A 20,445-nucleotide genomic window follows, 5' to 3' on the forward strand; every position below is an offset into this window, starting at 1 on the left:
TCATGCATTAAATATCAAATAATAAATATTGATACCTTGTACGGCGACCACTTTAATTTTAACGCTTTTTATTTGTTGTTGTAGAAACAATCGATGTTGGTACGTCAACTGGAAGAAGAGCTAAGAATGCGAATGCGGGGGCCAAATATGGAACTAACGCAGCAAGTAGAATTGTTGTTGAACGAAAACGACCACTTGACCCGAGAAGTGGCCATCCTCAGAGAGACTATCAAGGTACCTATAAATATAAACACTATATATTATAAAACCCCTTTTGTTGTCCGGACAATGGTGCGAGTCCCCGTGTAATAATATTAATTTCGGTCTACAGGAATTAGAGCTCAGGATAGAGACGCAAAAGCAAACCTTACAGTCTAGAGATGATAGTATAAAGAAGCTTTTGGATATGCTCCAGAATAAAGGCGTTGGTGAGTAGTAATATGTTATATATGCATTACTGTGTTGTTAAGACTGTTCACCTGAAAACAGTTCAACGCTAAAAAAAAAAAAAAAATTGTGATAATAATAACAACACAACATAAATATGGCACTTGATATTTTTATTTTTTTAAAGTAATAAAACGTTTAACGGCAAAATGTAAGATGCGTTTGTTTTAGCAGGCAAGGAGGAGGAGAGACAGTTATTTCAGCAAATGCAGTTGATGGCACAAAAGCAGGTCGTTTCAAACGTTCGCAATCAGAACTTTCAGTTAACAGCCAATTCAGTGTGTTTTGCCTTGTTGTATCTTCTCATAAAAACGAATATTCTCTCTTTTTCTCTCTTAAGCACACCAAACACATATATACACACATGCACTACTTCCAGAATTATTATATAGTATAATATACCACACGAAACGCCTATTTTATTCAATTATTACTTAAATAATAATTTACCAAGCTTGCTGCAGTTGTGTTAATAGACGTTTTATTTATTTTTATGTTGTTGTTGTAATGTTGCTGTACGTTGATTTGTTCGGGCCGGTTGGCAACTCTAATATGGTTTTCATTAATATATAATAATATGTACGTACTTATTGTTTGTAATTATTTTATTCACACGATGAGACTAAGACGGGACAACTTAGGCCTCCAAGGTCTAACGCACTGAATCGGTTTAATGAATGTATAGGTATGAAATTAGTCGTTTATAAAAATATATTATGGACATAACATATGCTACGTTTTTTTCCGAAAGAACTGTGCCAAAATGTTTTGCGTCTTAATGTCTCGTCTCTCCTGCTCATCAAAAAAAAGTCATCATCATACAATATATTGTGATAATATTATCATAACATTTAGAGTTACCAGCCCAAGAACTCGTAGTAGATTCGCACTATAAACGCATTTTATAATTATTTTTATTTTATAAAACACCCCTCCAAGATAAATTACCAACTTCGAAGTAGTTATTATTATTATTATTATTTTTTTATTTATTTATTTATTTTATTTTTTATTTTTGTTAGTGTGTAATTCGATGGCTTTATATGTAATTGCTTTGGATGTTTGTAGGTGGTAAAGTGGTAGAGGCGATTGAATTAGAGGCCCGTCAAGTTGATTTAGAGGCACGACTGTTAGAGAGTGAAAACCTTGTCCACCACTTCCAGTCTGTTATCAGGAATCGGGATCAGGAACTCAACAGTACGAAGCGCGTGAGTACACACACAGAACCACACTCACAATGCAAAAAAAACAAAATAATTAACCCAAACGTACAAACGATTAGAATACATTCGAGAAATTGTTTTCGATTTATCGTATAGTTTTTATTTTTATTTTTTTAAGAATAAATTGATTCTTATTGGGTCTTGCATGCCGGACCGTGTTTCGTAAATGGGCTCCTGTTCTCGATACCAGTCACCTACCACAATATACGTCCCTCCGGTAATGGTGGTCTCTTCCGTCCAATAGTCCGAGAACTTGCATGAGGACACTTGAAATGGATATTTTTATTTTTATTTTTTGATTGGGGGCGATTGGTGGCTAGATACTATTACGTATTCCACTCTGAACCAAAACCCTTTTTTGTGAAACACGTATTTTTTTGTTTGTGATTCGACCAAACAGGACCTAAAGGCCACCAATGACAATCTAAAAGCACTACAAATGGAGCTTGAAAAAGCTTACCAGACACAAAACGTGGGGGTGGCTTCCAGTGGCACGCTCACGGCCATTTTGGAGACAAAGGATGCTCGTATAGCGACATTGGAAAAAGAAGTTGGTCTTCTTGAACAGGAACTGGATAGGATGCGACTGTACGCCGGGTCGCCAGGCCACGTGCTAGACAGGAGTGTCCAGTTCGCGGCAGCGCCAGCGTTCAAGCACCAAGTGAGTAGCCAACGGACTGACCGCATGCGACTCCGGCGGACATCTCTTGACCCTGCTTGTTTTTCACCATTTGTATGTCATGCACTTTTCAACTTCTTGGTACATCTGCAATATAATGTGACGATCTTGATTTGAAACTTTAAACTATTTTTAACTTTTCAAACCACCCTTGGAATGCTTTTTGGACTTGAGCTGTTGTGTTCCTCCTACCAAAAATACAGCCCCCGTTAAAAAAAAAAAAAAAAAAACGTTTATGGTGTATAATAACGGGTGAATATAATAGGATAGGTGACTTTAACTATAAACAGACTGGATAACGATAATATTTTATTATTTGTAAAGCACATAAGTAGATTTAGATTGTTGCTTATTTAGTAGCGTGCTACACTTCATCACATAAAAGGTAAGAGCAATCTAATAATAATAATAATAATAATAATAATAATAATAATAGTAATAACAACAACAATAACAATATACCTGTAAATTGTAATCTAATACTAGATAAAATTGTGTAAATAATATAATATGATATACCAGCCACCAGGTATCTTACTTAAAACAAAATGTTATATCATAATTGTATTTATAAAAATATAAATAATTGAAAATAAGTAATATAAATTAAATAAACTCATTTACTATAAAATTTTATTTAATAAATTAAAATATACCAATAAACTTTTTATTACTTTTAGAAAACTTTTATCAATATCTAATTATTTTTAATTTAAAAGGTACATTGAAATAAAAATATCCCTAACAGTTAAACTCCAACTTACCAGTTGGGTGTTAAGTAATAATGAGATAAATATTAATAACTTAAAAACAACTGAAAATAAATATTTCTTAAAAAGTAACAATGGTTATTATTGAATTTGCATATTTGAGTACTCAATTGGATAACATGTATTGAAAGTTATTAATAATTGATCTGGAGATGTTTATTATTAGAAATACCATAGATAAATACAATAATCCTTTTAACAAAATATTCATGTTTAAATAACATGTAGGTACTAAGTCCTTACTTTAAATTATTTTCTTACAATAAATTAATCATATTCATAACATTATAATATAAGACACAATATTTACGTTGAAAACAATTTACATTGCTAAAGCATGTTAGATAACCTGACCTTTCATAAAACATGATATATTTAAGATTCATTTAATTTTTATTTAGTATCCATGCATGATTACAATGAATAAAACATTCTCATCGATGTTCACATCCTGAAGTCATTACCATAATAATACTATATTAGCGATTCCCCGTATAATGGTGTGTGCTAAAACAATATATTATCTAATGCGTTCATTTGAGTGACATTGAGAGGATATGACAGCCCGCTGTAGTTGCATAATGTGATATTGGTATCGTGTACAGTTAGAAGAGTTCCGGTCGGAAATCCAAAGACGTGATCAAGAGATTGTGGCCATGAGTGCCAAAATGAAAACTTTGGAAGAACAACACACCGACTACCAGAGACATATCGGAGTGCTGAAAGAGTCATTGAGTGCAAAGGAAGAACATTACACAATGTTACAAGCGGACGTAAGTGTTATACAATCAATTTCTCATTTGGGTTATTTTCCAAATGCATACTAAGCTGCTATAACCTAAAGTGAAAAGGAAGAAATAAATCAAAAATTATTTAGGTATATTTATAAGGTAAACCAGGCATCTAGAACTACCAACAGCATCGTGTTCTAAATAATATCTAGGGTTTACATTACATTTTTTAATAGTTTAAATTCTAATTTGTAATACTACTAAGTAGCTATTTGTAATTCAATTAATATCTTCTTTGTATTTTATAATATATTATTATAGCTCACTATGATTAAAAACCTTAACAACTTTTGATTTACAAACTATACTTATATAATTTATATGTTTTACTTGAGTATTTCTTTACCAAGTAATTTATCTATACATTAGATATATCAATACATATTTAATATCAAATACAATATTATAGTTCATTATTTATTAATAATCATTTTAAAAAATATAAAAGCATTATGTACATTCTATTATCGTAATATCACAGTTTTAAACTTAACATATTATTATAAAATGTCAATCGAGACAAAAAAGTTTCAACAAAAATATTTTATGTACTAATTTTTAAATCAAAAATATATCTTACGATTTGAAATAAATTAGTTAAGTCAAAATTTGTTAAGACAGTGAGTTTGAATATCAGTGATACAAAAAACATATCATTATATTGGCTATTAAACAATAAAAGAAAAATAATATTGAGTCAATATTATTGACTAAACTAAAAAAAGGTATTTTGAAAAATGAGTAACTTCATAAATGAATTATTTATATATTTTCAATGTCGTCACAGTTTAATCTGTTTTATTTGAATCTAAATTTGTAATGGTTTTATTTTATATGCATGATTGTACTTCTCTATTTCTATCTATGTTTATTTCTCATACAATTTTTATAGCACTGTGCAAAATTATTATATTATAAAAGTTACAACACAAAACAATATTACGACAAGCAATACTATAGTCGTTTTAGAAAATATTATGTTAGGAATTTGACTAAAATTTCAATTATATAAAATTATTTATTCATAAACAATATTTTCGTAGGTTTCAGAGATAAATAAATTTATTCAAAGCGTTTATAATTACATTATTTAAATTTGACAGGTTGAAGAATTACGTTCAAGACTTGAAGAAAAAAACCGTATAATTGAGAAAAAAACACAAACCGCTTTGCAAGCTACTCAAGAAAAAAATAGAGTGACAAATGAGATCAACGAACTCAAAGATCACGTGGATATTAAGGATAGAAAAATTAATGTCTTACAAAGAAAAGTAAGAGTAAATCTATATTTTATTTGCCATGCGTTCTGTAGTTATTTAATAGTATAATTTGTATTTAGTTATCAAAAATCAGTTAAAGTATTATTATTTGTTGTGTTCATTTTATTTATTATTTATTTATTATTAGTTTTGTATTACACAATTAAATGCAAAGGTTTGTTTTGCTCGGCTTATTATATCCACCACAGTATTATTGTAAGTAGATTTATTAAAACGCTTACGATTACTACAGTAATTGTAACTTATGTTTGTATTCAACATTTTAGATTGAAAATTTGGAAGACTTATTAAAAGAAAAAGACAACCAAGTGGAAATGGCCAGAACGAGACTGGCGTCACTTCAAGCACACCAATGCTCATCTGAAGGTGCGGTTACAAGTTTAGAAGAGGCAATAGGTGACAAAGAGAAACAAATGAACCAGTTACGAGAACAAAGAGATCGAGCTGAACAAGATAGACAAGAAGAAAGAGAATTACATGAAAGAGACATCGCTGACTTCAAACTAAAACTTCATGCATTGGAAAGCGAAGTCGAAAAGATTCACACACGATTAAATAGAGCAAATTCTGAAAAAAATCGTTTGGAAGAACGTTTGGAACAATCACAAAGTGAACTTGGAAAATCAAAAGCTGAATTAGAAAAAGCGTCAAGTGAAGTGAATAGAAGTGGAGCAGATTGGGAGTATACGAGACAGAAGTTCGCCAGATTAGAACTTGAAAATGCACAACTACGGCAAGATTTGGAATTATCACAGACGACATTCGGTAGAAGTACGCTGACCAAATCACAAGAAATGGATAGAGTACAAGACAGAGCTGACAAAGCACTTGCAGATTTGAGAGCAGCACAAGCTGACCTCCGCATAGCTCGAGCCGATAATGATAAGCTATTGGGTGAAATAAAGACTTTACAAGAAAAACATGAGGTTTCTCAAGGCGAGATATATAGGTTAGTTACGAAACTAGAAAAATCCCAAGGTGACATTAATAATGTCAAGGACGAATATGAGCGTAATCAATCAAGTGTAACTAGAATCCTCGCTGAAAGAGAAAAAGCTTTGGTAGAGTTAGAAAAAACTAAAGAAGAATTAGAACGATCTCAGAGCACATTAGGCAAAGCACAACTTCAGCAAGAAAAATTACAAATGATGTTAGATGATGCACAAAGAGAAACCGATCGAGTACAAGATGCATTAAATAAGTCTACGAGTGAACTCAGAAAGGTAATTTAAAATATACATATTTCTTGTTATATTTTTTTTTAATATCTCAAATCTAAATAAATTTAAATTTATACACACACACATATATATAGTGGCATATTGAAAAGGAACAAAATACGTTTGAGCTTACCAATGTTCAAACACAATTAGACAAAGCACTAGGACAAGCTGCACGTTTACAAAAAGACAAGGAAGCTATTCAAACAGAGTTCGAAAACTTAAAGGCTAAATACGAAATCAGCCAAGTAAATTCAACGTAGAAAACTAAATAAATATATTATCCCAACTAATTTTCTTTTATTGTTTTAGTCAATGGTAGCCAGGCTACAGAAAGAGAAAAATCAATTATTAGACGATAGTGAGAAAAATAAAAATGACGCTGATCTATTCCATTCACAAATAATGAAATACCAAAGAGAAAAGGAAAAAATCCAAGCTGAACTTGATCTCACCGAAGAAAGATTTGAGAAAGCACAATCGATGTTTAAAAAAACACAGGTATACCTAATTAAACAACTCATGTTTTTACAATATTTATGAGAGATTTTTCATCATTTTTTAAATTATTAATTAGGTGTTTCGATTAAATTAGTTAAAACTTTTTAATCTTGCTATTTAAGTTAAATTTACTCACATAACATTAAATTAAAATGATAATTATTTAATTATACTATAAACATTTATTTATTCTAAGTTTGCATTTTATTATAGCTACTATTATCATCATCTGCTCAAATGTTTTTATTTTTTTTCTATTTACAGCTTGAGAAAGAAGATGCTATAAATGAAATTGATTTGCTAAAGGAAAAAATTGAAAAATGTCAAAAAGCCATGTACGAAGCAGTACAAGACAAAAATAGTGCTAAAGATGAGTTAGATAGAGTTATGGAGAAATACGATAGGTAACAATTTTACGGGAAAAGTTATAAATAGTTAACCAATAATACTATTTATTATTATTATTATTATTATTAGGTTACAAAATGAACTATACCAAGTCAAGAAATCTTTAGAAACGGTCGAGAATGAAAGAGATGATGTTAAATTAGAAATGGAAAAACTACAACTACATGCTATGAAAGCTAGGGATGATCAAAGGAAATCTAAATCCGAAATACAAGAGCTACAGGAATCATATGACAGACTAGTAATTCAATTAGAAAGGACTAAAGACATAGAAGACAAATTCAAAGACGAAAAAGATCACCTAATGGATAACTTGGACATGATGAAAGAACGATGTGACAAATTACAAATGGACGTAAGAAGGCTGTCAGCAGAAAGAGATAAGTTACAAACAGAAGCTATGAATAATGCGTACGAAATGGAAAGAGCGCATTCCCAAGTTTCTAAAACACAAGTGTTGCTCGAAGACCAACAGAAGGATGTAAATAAACTTTCAATTGAACTGGAAAAAATATCCGAAAAATACAACAAACTTATGATTGAGTATAAAAAATCACAATCGGATATTGAATTATATAAAACACAGGCATCTACATTTAGAGATGAAGCAGAGAGATACTCAGTTAGACAACAAGAAAGAATGAAAGAAGAATTAGAAGTGTTTAGAACAAAATATACTCAAGAAATGGAAAAATCTGAAAAACTACAGTCAACGTGTAAGAAACTAGAAGATAAAATACATGATATAAATATGGAATTGGAAAAGAGTAAATCAGAATATGCTAAATTTAAAAAAGAAAATGAAAAGTTCATATTAGATCATGAAAAGTTACAAATGAAATGTGACAAACTAGTAACAGACAATGATAAATTAAGAATAGAAATTGCTACGGTTGGAGAGCAAAATAGTTTTGACTTAGAAAGAACTAAAGATCGCTATGCAAAAACCAAACAATCACAAGAAAAAACTGAAATGGAGCTTTATAGAACTCAAATGGATGTAGATAAACTAAAGAAGGAAAATGAAAAATTGAAAACCGATTTAGTTCGTGTTGAAGCGGAATTATTACAGTTCAAACCAGAAAGAGATTATGATAGGTTTATGAGAGACAAACCCGTATTAGGAAGGTCACAAAGTACATGCAAAGACTTTGGAGATTTCGACCGCACCATGTCCGAAGATCGATTGCGAGACCGTCTCGAACAAAGTCAAGCAAAATGTCACAGGATTTCTGAAGAAAAATTAAAATTAGAAACTGAGCTACATCAAGTAAAACGAGCACTAGAACAACAACAAATGTCATTATCAAATGCTGAACATCACGTAAAAGAAAATATTGTCAAGGTTCAACAAGACTTGAATCAAGCATTGAGGGAAAAAGAAGTTCTCAAGGAAAAACTAGAAATTAAAGAAAAACAATTACAGGAATGGAAATCACGACTGGATAGTTCTAGTATCATACTAACAGAGAGAGAAGAGCTGTTGAAACAGATGAAGAACAGTGAGAGGCGTTTGGAAGAGTCACAAAAACAAATGTCTAAACTTGACGTGGACTTGAAGAAAGTAACTTCTGAAAGAGATGAGTTAATAAACATGTTAAAGAAGTCTCAGTCAGTGTTGTTACAATGCCAAGACAAATTACAAGCTTCCGAAAGAAGTTTGGAAGTAGAAAAGGATGAAGTTAAGCGATTAAAGGCTGAGCTCAGAAACCAAGACACAAGTGCCAAACAGAGTAGTGAACAAGACTCTTCTCGTTTAAGAGATCTAATAAGAACAAAGGATAAAGAATTAGATACTTGCAAACAAAACTTAGCGATCAAAGAACAAGAGACAAAAACTCTTCAGCAGGCTATACAACAAATGCAAGCGGCATTAAGAGAGCGGGATCAAGGAGTGGACAGTGAAAGAACTAATTTACAAAAATCTATAGATGCACAACGCATAATGACTGAAGAACTCCAAAAGAAACTACAGACCGCCCAACAACAGATAAACAGTAAGGAAGCTGCCATAACCGAGCTTAAAAAACAACTGCAAGCTCTTCAGACTGAAAATAAACGAAAAACTGACGAATACACTTCTAAAGTCACCTCGCTAGAAAAACAACTTCAAATCTCGGCAACGTCGAACGATAATGCCTTGAAAGAAGACGTAAGAAAACTCTTGGACGAACTAGATCATACTCAGAGTGAGCTCAAAAACCTTGCTTTAGAAAAAGATAAAGTATCACATCAAAATCAACAGATTCGAAACGAACTTGAGAAGAAGCAGGTTGGCCAATTGGTTTATATCCACTTAGTATTATTATTTCAATCCAAATTATACAAGATTATTATTTATTTATAAATAAATTATTATTATTATTATTATTTGAATGTACTTATCATTTATGATTTTTATTTTAATAAATTTTTTATTTTTCTTCGTTATTATTATTTTCCCCCGTTATTTATTGCTCTTTTATACTTAATAACTAGATATTAATGGTTTTATTTTTATTATTATAATTAGCTTGAATTACAAGAAGCTCAAAAGAAAGCACAAGTAATAGCATCGAAATCAAACGAAGAAACAAATTCGTTAAAAGCACAATTAGAAGAACAGAAAAGACAGTTAGAAGCGCAACGTCGACAGCTTGAAGAACTTAGAAAAAGTGTCGATGGTAGGTCAAGACAATTAGAAGAAAAAGAAAAACACGTAGCGGAATTAGACGCCAAGTTAAAAAAACGAAAAGAAAATTTGGACCTTTTAGAATCTCAAATAAACAAAGTAAGTTCTACTACCATCTTAAAATGTTATTTAATTTTAAAAATGACAATATTTCAGGGCAAATCACAAGCTGGGGACAGTGATGTAATCAAAAGACTACAGAGCCAAATTGAAAGTTTACAAAAAGAATTGGAAAAATCCAAGGAAGAGGCTAGTCGATCGCAGACAGATATGGAAAGGCTGCTACAAGTAGTGCAAATGGGTCAGGAAGAACAAAATGCGAAAGAGAAACAAATTAGAGAATTGCAAGAGTACGTACACAACACAAATTTTGATTTCATGTTTTTTTATGTTTATGTTTAAATGTATTAACATATTTTTAGAGCTTTGAAAAATGCACAATCTAAGATGAGAGTACCACATCCATCATCTCAGCAGCAGCAACAGCCACACCCTTCGAGACAACCGAAAAAAGACGATGAGGTAACATCAATAGTCCAATTCGAAAACGACGCCATTAATATTAGCTGACGATCCCTAATATATTTATATTAAACGATTTTACTAATAAAATAGTCATCGCTCTAAACTTTAGTACAACACATTATTACTAAAGTAACCACTAATAAAATTAAAAACTTTTTTATAGGTTTTTAACTAGGTATCAAGTTTACAGATATTAAAAGTAAACGGTTATTATATTATTTTTAACCTAGTATATTTTTTTTTTTTTTAAATTTATGTCCACTATAATAAATAGAAAATATTCGTTTAAAATAAATAAAACTTTACACTATAGATAAATACGTATCCTTCCATTAAAATCACATCTAAACTTGCACTTTAAAGTATAAAATATTTACTAATAAATTTGGTATAATATACTGTAGTATGAAGTTTTGATTAGGATTTACGTTTGTTTCAAACTTATTTTTACGTTGAAATAATTTGTATGCAAAAATGAGTATCTAAAGCAATATTCATAAGAACATTTTTAATTATATCGAGTACAAACATTTTAAAGCGCTTAGTAAAAATAAATATTCAACCATTGTAAAACGCTTAAAACATTATTATTTCAAAATACCGTAAAAATGTATTGATTTTTCTTGTTTGTTTTAACCAATCAAGAAAAATTAAATAAAAAATACGAATATCGTATATGAAACCTAAAAATGAAATTTACATATTATGTCCTAAATGAGCTTATAAAATCAAATTTTAATAATAATAAATCGTATGGCGTCGTTTTCAAACAATTTGTATATTTAATCATAATATGATAACAATTACTGTACTAACCCAAAATTATTTATCTTACCTTTCCTTGATCTTTCCACTGGTTATATTTTATTTTTATTTTTTATTTATTTTTGCGTACATAGCCTGGCCCTGCAACCTTTTTGAAAGGACTATTCCAATAAACAAAAATAAAAAAAAAATAAACAAATAATTATTTTTTTAATTTGTTTTATTTTTTACTTAAATCATATCTCATCATAAGACTTATTTCAATTACAAAAAGTAAACCGTTTGTGCTGTCACAATTTAGTTAAGTTTGAAAAAAACTAATTTATTTGTTTACTATTATTGAATAATTGTTTTCGTTTCGTTTTATTTTATTTTGTTTTATTTTTATTTTTATCACAAAAATTGTACATACATAAATATTACCTCGTTGAATTCGCTATTGCGATTTGAATATTAAACTAATTTCATATTTAATTATATTATATTATGATAATGTAAATATTTATTAAATCCAAAGGAAAGAAAGTGTTATAATCCGGTTAATTGTTTTAGAAGAAGGGCCAGCTGTTGAACTCTTATTTTTGTAGTTACCATTGTTTTGTTTTTCTATATTTATTTTTTGTTATTATTACTCCATCCCCGTACGTCCATTCCCGTAGACTATAGACCTACCAGAAGACGTCGGAACGATAATCGACAACGTCGAACACGTTAAATGCGAACTAGAACGCAAATTCGCAGAAGAACTGGAAGAATTGTTGGATGTAATACAGCTTAAAAATGATCACATCGAAGAACTTCAGGAAGCGCTAAAAGAGAGCGTAACGATCATATCGGAACGCGAGGACGACTTGTTCCAAGAGCAGATCAAACGAAAAGACATTCAGGATCAGGTATTAACTATAGTAAATTATAGCAGACAATTACGAAACGGTCCACTTATAGAAATAAAAAAAAAAATACAACTGTTATTTTTGACACAAAATTTAGGCAGGAAAAAGTTAGACATTTTATACACATACCTATAATGATGTTTAAAATAATAATTTTATGCTGTATAATGTATATAGACATAAAAAGTTTTTTGTATAAAACAGCACAATAATAATAAGAATTTTTTCCATGTTAATCACTCGAATCTTAAGTAGGTATAACATAAAATATTAGTAAAAATAGAAAATAATTTGTAAAATGTTTTCTCGGTCGATGTAGAGTAACACAGCTATATATTGTATCTATTGACTCAGATAACTATGGTATTTTGACTTATATTTCAATGTATTTTTAGTTAAATTTGAGAAACTGATTATATACGAAAAAAGCACGATTTAAACGTGAACACTAAAACCTAGATTTATTAGATATGTTTTTTTTAATTTTACCTCAGGCTAGTCGGTTTTACATCTAGAGTATATCACAAAGATTTTTTTCTAATTTTGTCGACTCCTATAGGTAACTAAAGATTAGCTCACACATGCATTTTGTTTAGATTACAAAAAACATTATATTTTTTTTATTTAAATAGTTATCATTGGTTACATACTATAATATTACTCTCTATTAAAATTAGTAGAATTAATATACCATACATATTTTTTACAAATGTATTTTTCTTTTCTAAAAAAAAACTTTAGCACGGATAACGTCATACAGGGTAGCTAGTATAATATACGTGTATGTTTAGTTGCCTATAAAAAATATATTAAGGCGTACACATTATTGTCGTGTCTATATTAAATGGAACATATTTTATTATTTTATACTTTTGTTAAATTTAATAAAATATTTTAATTTAATTTTCTCATACAACTTCGATGTAACATGATGATATTCTCGTTCAATAGTAGTAAAAGTGCAACATTAGGTGGACGACACATTAATCTAATGAATATTGTTAAAAGAAGATTGTCTTTACAATTTTACATAGAAACTATATAATACCCCTTAAAAAGATTTAGACAAATAATAATAATTGTTTGTATTAAATAGGTCTGTAGACTGGAAGAGCGATTATCTTTGGCAGAAAGCCAATGCAAAAATTGTCGTGGGCTGTACAAGAGACTGGAGGCGTTAGAAGAACAATTATTCAGTCTTCAGTCTGAGAGGAGAAATAAACTTCAAGAGTTATCGCAATTGAGGTACGTAATCGTGTAAAACAAATAGAATATTTGTTTCTGATATTTTAACACGCACGAAACAAAACTAATAGTTTTACCTTGTTTGAAATAAACAGGTAATAAAGACATCAAAAAAAGTCCAAAAATGTCAAATAAGTAAAAGCATTAGAATTTATTTGAGCCAATATAAAACGGTTTACTTTTACTGCAAACTTTATTTTATCTTGCAGAAAAAAGATTCGACCCTGTCTTTGTTTTCTACCAAAATAGAACTATCTTATGCCAACTATACCATACATTCTAGACATCGGATAAAAATTCTGAAAACCTACTTACATTTTTCACGATGTTTTTTCGAAAACTAATTTCTAATTTGCCAATTTTTTGAAATTGAACTCCTTAACCCTTCACAAATTTTTTAAAATATGGATATTAAGAACTTTAAAATGTTATTAATATTGGAGTTAAATAATTAATTAAAAAATTTAAGAAAGCCATTTTCAAGTAAATTTTAGGATAAATTCAAGTAGATTTTCAGAAATTCTATCACATAATTAGTTTAGTTAATATGATTGACTAAATATTGATCTTTATATAACCAAAAACAAAAACAAAATAATTAATTTTTATTTTATGTACCTATAATCGTTACATACGTCATACGTGCACTGGCAAAAACACTCGACTATTCATTTTTTATACACAGTTACTCAAACTAATGATAATTTACTCATCCATTTACACGACCCACGTGCAATTTTACAGAAAATTGCCTATACTGAACTCCTTAAAAATGGTCGGGATAACTTTGTTAGTAGTAAGTACCTAAATTACAAAAAACAAATCGTGTTTCCATTTCAAATAGTTAATGGTTAAAAACGCTTATTAAAAAAGTAATTCGCCCACTTATAATAGTATTAGTTCAAAAATCATATATATCATATTATATATGTATCATCTATACATATTACAGAATACAATACATTTTTGGTACGATTCTGCAGAAAAACTATTAGTTTAAAGTTAAAATTTATAATATAGTGGTTTAGATTTGGTCGTAGCCAGTAGGTGTACTCGCGTTCAGTGTGCTTTTCGGTCATTCAATTAAATTAATTATTATTATTATAACTTGCCAATGAAATTCGATACTCGTGACACTCGAACACATACACACAATGAAAATCCGACCGATGGGTGCTATCGATCTTGACAAGAGTGTACACGTGAATTCGTGTGGGTATCCCTTGTGTAGATGCCTTGCTTACCTATATCGAAACTGAGACACAGATTTGTCAACGTGATACTCGAATAAACTTTGTTGGTTTTTTTTCTGTTCAAAACCTTGACACTTTTCCTTTGTACAATATCATAACACGATGGTAAAACATCGACGTTTAAAATTCAAAGACACTGAAGAGCTCCGAACGTAGAACACAGGCAAAAACCACTCGGTAGGTAGGTATGATAGACCTGAGTCAATAGTCATTGACGATTCCGCTTATAGTCGTTGTATGACTGTGCAACACACTTGTCAGGGCGACGACGTTATCGGTAAATCACAGAAAAAAAATAAAAAGAGAAATAACGTAAGTCGGACGTGGGGTGACGCGGAATGTCCAGAATATTCTGTAACCGTGACCCTTTGCTATTGTTCGACGACCACGTATCTCCGACGATCGCGTGCGGCGGCGCGACAATAGAGTGTTATAATAATAATAAAAATAATGTTAGTAATGATATTATTATTATTATTATATATTCGCTGAACGTACTTACAGCGTATTGCTGCAATGCCTACGTAGTTTTAGGTACGTTAGAAATAATGCAACTCGACCAAATACGAGTACATACGGACAGCACGATGGTTAGATATACCTTACAGACGTCGAATATTTTTTAACATTCGGGTCGCGTGAGAAAAACATAATAATATTACTATTATGCGTAACAGCATAATTGTTCGTTTTTCGATTTCATCTGATAACACAAATATTACATAATTTGTATAATATTATGATCATCATAATCATTTAGATGACCGAGCATCGGCAAATAATTAACTATCTGTTTTACACTATTGTTTTACACCGATGGGTCGTTTGACTTTTACGAGTTTATATATAGTAATAGTAGTAGTAGTAGTAATTAAACTTATATTTCAACCCTTTCCAGAAGTAATTTTTGTTTCCGTTTAGGACATTTTCACGTCTAAATTGTTATCTCTATATTATGATATATTTTGAACACACTGGAGATTTTGATTGGAATCGAATAATCAGAATTAACCTCATCTGAATGGACAAATATCAAATATTTTTTCTTTAATGTACAGTTTTTGCCTCGTAAGTATTTCAGGCTGCCGCGTGCTCATCAATTAATTTTGTTTTCAAACATTAAAACCAGATGAAAATAATATACCATGTGTAATGTATATACCTCAGTCCCAATTGTACGTAAATAAAAAGGTGCGTAATACAAAATATGATGTAAAAAGTTCAAATTTCTAAAAAAGTTTTTATACAACCTCGACTTTTCGGCCTCCGCACTTCCAACTTTAAGTTAAACAAAAATTTAAAAACGCAACTACATCAAAATTGAAGGTACATAAATGTTTTTTAGATTCTAAGTAAAGCGAAGATATAAAAAGTTATAAGTTGATAACTTAAATAGCTAGTAATATTTAAGAATTATAAAAATAATGAATATTAGACATGATATCAAAATAATTAATAGGTATCAGACTATTTGTTATATAATAATATTATGCTATTTATTTTTGTTAAAAATTAATTCAACCTACCTATTCGAATTAAGAAAATAATTTATTAATAGTCATATAAATGTATTATAAAATATTACTAAATATCCTTAGAATGAACACCGTCTCCGTTCATTACCGTTTTCATATAAGTACATTATGTGATTTATTTTTAAATTCAAATTTATACAGTCCTAAGAGCTCTTATTTATACTAAATTATACCCATTCAATAAATGGGTGCAATTGACACCTATTAATTACTATACAAAAAGGGCAATAATCTACTTACACCAAATGAATCAAATAATTTTAATTTTAATTTTGGCGAGCCCCGGGCCATATAACATTTTTTTGGAATCTAATCACTTCTCCTCCCCCCCCTTGTCACTATCTATGATATTGGCTGAATGCTTATAACAATATATTTTGCCTATATTTATATAACTATAAAAATCTGTATACAAGAAAATAAAACACCTCCAATATATTTGGGTGGGCTTCTTCAAACCTTTCAATAATTGGTTTTGTAAAAATATTTTATATATTATATTTATAATTTTCAGGCAAGAAGCCTTGGAATCTGCCATAAGCGAAAAAGACGCACATCTAGCGTTATTAGAATTTAACGGTGTGCATCGCGATACACCCAAGCAAACTGATATGATCGACCACTTAAAAGCCGACAGGGCCCGACTGATAAAACGCCTGCATGAAGAGGTGAATGTTATTAATAAAAATAATAACATATTCGACATGTTTTCTTTACCAAAAACAAATTTTTATCTTAAAATAATAATATATGTTACTGGTTTTATTATTTTCAGACCGAAACGGCCATTGAACTCCTCCAGGAGGCAGCGAACGCGAAAAACAACAATTATTGAAATATATGTAATTGTTATGAATTATAATGTTGTCGTTTAGGTTAGTCTAGTACGAGTATTACGGTTAGGATGATAAGCTGTCTTTGTTTTCCTACCTAATGCCGGACTAGTCTATCCAAAACCCATAAACCTGTCCCGCATTAGTTCCTATATATAATTATCATTTTTAAATGTCTACTTAAATATAGGTAATACTTTTTTTAGAATTTAACTATATTATCAAGTACTACCTAGTAAATAATATTACTATATGTATATTTTTTTTATACTTTTTTTCTATTTTTCACTATGCATCACTTTCGAAAAAAAGTTAAAATTATGTTTAATAATATTTATTACCGCGCATTTTTATTCTAACCGCAACGAACCGTGTTTCTTATAAATTATTACTATAATAGCCATTAAGTGAAAAATGATTTTTATCGGTCGCGATTTTTCTCCATGTTTTTTTTTACCGTAAAAAAATTAATTTTTAATATTGTTATGGCAACTAACGGATATACTTATATAAATGTATAATGCCTGTAAAACTACCTGCCCGCGATTTGCGCAACAAAAAAAAAACGTCCCTCGCGAACACATCTTCAGTATTGAAACGGATCTTTTTTTATTGGGAAACGTCCACGAATTATTTGATGTTTCCTACGTTTAATCGTATTTTAATTGTCTGTTAAATATTGTTACATGAATGCGTTGATATCGTTAAATTTACAATATTTTGGGACGTAAACGTTATATTATACTCGTCGAAGGACTCCTGGAAACTGCAAATAATCGTACACTTGATCGTTTTTTTTTCTAATTTTACATGCGCCGATCGTCGTCTAATACTATACAATCTATAAATATTTGTGCGTTTAAGGACTGTATATAAAAACAAAAATCATATTATTTATTACAAATCGTTGCTGTTTTTCGCTAAACGAAATCGAATAAGATCTTTTTTTTAAACAAAAACAAGCACAAAGTCATATTATAATATTATTATGATACATTTAAGCCACAATGTTAAGAATAATTTTGTATACAAATTATTAAAACTATTTCTAATACTATTAATAATACGGTTAGCTTAATAATAAATACAATTAATTATATTATAATAAAATATAATACTACTAAATAATAACTTATCGCGTAAAAACACTCCCGAATTTGTTTTGCACACAGATTCATTCGAGTAAAATATTATGTTCCATCGCTTGGCATTTTCTTTCCTACTCTTAATAGAAAAATTCAAATTTAAAGCCAAATGCATTATCAATCAGCTGTTTGTTCTTTTTTGCATTAATTTGTCCGCCTATAATATATTATATTATAATATAGTATCGATTTGTCGTACCGGTACGAATAAAGAAAATATGTGAATTGGAACGTACATATATGTTGTACACATTATATTATATTTTATAGTTGTTATAAATATAGTATTGTCGTGGAGCTTTTTTTCGTAGGTTACACACGTATAATAGCGATAATATTATTTAGACCAACACTCATACGTGTCCACTCTCGAACAGTTACACACGCACACACACACATAAAGTGTGCAAGCAATATTTTACGTATAGGTGAACTGATGTGTATAATAATTATCCACCACCGACGAGTTCCACCACCGCTCTGTTATCCGTGTCGTTATACCCCAACACAAAAACTAAAAGACAATTTTTATTTGCAAAAGAAAAATCCATCTATCGTATCGAGTATCGACCGCTCGTGTATGTTGTCAGTATACTAACATGTTATTATTATAATATAAACTATAAAGCAATAACTACTGTGGAAGACGCGCGCGTTTGGGACTCACAACAACCCCTCACCCATCCCCACCCACCTAAAAAAAAAATAATAAAATTATTATACATACAATATTATTAATATATATTATACAAAATATTATATAGGTATTATATATTATTATAGTAGGGAGACTATGTGCGATTATGTTAAATATTATAATGTGTTATGGTTAAAATTTTATGAATCATTGTTATATCATAAAAATATGGAATTGTGTTCATATGAATAAAGTTAAAAAAAATTAAGCGATTTTCATTTTGATTTTTTTTTTTACCCGTATTTCGTCCTACATATTATTATTATTATTATTCTTGCTTTCCCACGATGTACAGGCGACTATAGCTGCAGCACCAGGGTCGCGTATCGTTACCTATTATTGTGTGTATGGGGTAGATGTATATGTATATATATTATATTATACATTATCCTCCTGTAAATGTACCCACGTCCTACATCGCCACACCATTATATTATATTATTATAATATATTACTTTATTATCGTCGTCTCCGTCCTCTCTTTTCTTGTGCTCCGCATAATGGAACCGACGACGATGCATTTTTCGCGCAAAAATCACACAAAAAGGTTCGACTGCCGTGTCGTGCGGGGGTGATGTCTTCCATCATAATTTATTATTACTATTATTATATCATATTGGTCGTGCACACAGCATATAATACACGTATACACACACACTAGTATACTGTTCGGGTGTTACAGGTATCTACCCGTATTGAAGAATGTTACATTATCCTCGGCCCCCAAATACAAAGCAAAGGAAATGATGGTGTTAGAGTCGACGATTCAGTGTGTGCAGTGTGTGTATGAGAGAGAGAGAGTGTGCGTGTGTGTGTGCTTAACATGTAGGTACGCGTATCTATATAATATCATAGTGACGTAGTGCATTGTCTATTTGTCAGATTTTTGTCTACGTAGGTACTAGGTACCTACGTGAAAATAAAAGATTAGAAACCGAAACAAAAATCATTAATGCTGTGTTCGCGTACGCGATTGCCGACGTTCACTCCTCGTATGCATGTATAAAGTATAGGTATTATGATACACGAAGGATTTCTTTTCCGAACCAACGATTTCTTCGTTTTCTCGCCACCAGCAGTGTATAGCACTATGTGAACGTGCAATAAAAATTGTACACCCCAAACCATTTTATTATTTTTCATCATCTCGAAAATCTCAAAACCAATTTTCCGAAATCGACTACCCAAATATGTATATGTGTTGTATTACATGTGTTCGACAACTACAGACCCGTCGTATACTCCTTCCTACATATATATATATATATATATATATATATATATATATACCTAATACTTAACCAGCATGCAGTTGTTACATTACTTGCATTACGTTATTATCGCAATAGTTTATCAGATCGAATACGTCACATATATGTAGGGTGGTGTATTATTATTATAATATATAAATCGATACGATTCCATGTTTCAGTCGCCGCGAATAGAAGAGGGTTTGGATTTTGGAGCAAATCACACTGCTGCACCGCTAAGACAATAAACCATGTCACGTTTTACAAATGCACTATATATATATTGTTATTCACACGCCGTTTGCTGCAGGGGC

The 20,445-nt window shown here is 30.2% G+C and overlaps 1 protein-coding gene across 11 annotated transcripts in view; it reads left to right on the forward strand.

Moving 5' to 3' along the window:
* The window catches only part of brp (ELKS/RAB6-interacting/CAST family member bruchpilot), a 38,407-nt gene extending 19,308 nt beyond the window's left edge, over positions 1-19,099 (forward strand). The window contains exons 2-19 of one of the 11 annotated variants that reach the window (XM_089221516.1): positions 85-234; positions 332-428; positions 619-725; positions 2,071-2,331; positions 3,725-3,892; positions 5,014-5,181; positions 5,457-6,413; positions 6,506-6,658; positions 6,723-6,911; positions 7,176-7,315; positions 7,389-9,591; positions 9,832-10,089; positions 10,147-10,340; positions 10,413-10,512; positions 11,940-12,173; positions 13,270-13,418; positions 16,721-16,874; positions 16,982-19,099. In XM_089221516.1, coding sequence (XP_089077642.1) covers positions 85-234; positions 332-428; positions 619-725; positions 2,071-2,331; positions 3,725-3,892; positions 5,014-5,181; positions 5,457-6,413; positions 6,506-6,658; positions 6,723-6,911; positions 7,176-7,315; positions 7,389-9,591; positions 9,832-10,089; positions 10,147-10,340; positions 10,413-10,512; positions 11,940-12,173; positions 13,270-13,418; positions 16,721-16,874; positions 16,982-17,041 — 5,742 coding nt within the window. In that variant the 3' untranslated portion in view covers positions 17,042-19,099. Of the gene's footprint in view, positions 1-84; positions 235-331; positions 429-618; positions 726-1,515; positions 1,656-2,070; positions 2,332-3,724; positions 3,893-5,013; positions 5,182-5,456; positions 6,414-6,505; positions 6,659-6,722; positions 6,912-7,175; positions 7,316-7,388; positions 9,592-9,831; positions 10,090-10,146; positions 10,341-10,412; positions 10,513-11,414; positions 12,174-13,269; positions 13,419-16,720; positions 16,875-16,981 lie in introns of those variants that run through there. The other 10 variants (XM_089221518.1, XM_089221517.1, XM_089221519.1 and 7 more) reach the window with 10 other exon arrangements.
* The last annotated feature ends 1,346 nt before the right edge of the window (positions 19,100-20,445 follow it).

The sequence above is a fragment of the Diuraphis noxia genome, unplaced genomic scaffold, assembly GCF_037042655.1.
Source record: "Diuraphis noxia isolate RWA-SAM2 unplaced genomic scaffold, SU_Dnox_SAM2 contig0002, whole genome shotgun sequence".
In the NCBI taxonomy this organism is placed as follows: Eukaryota; Metazoa; Arthropoda; class Insecta; order Hemiptera; family Aphididae; genus Diuraphis; species Diuraphis noxia.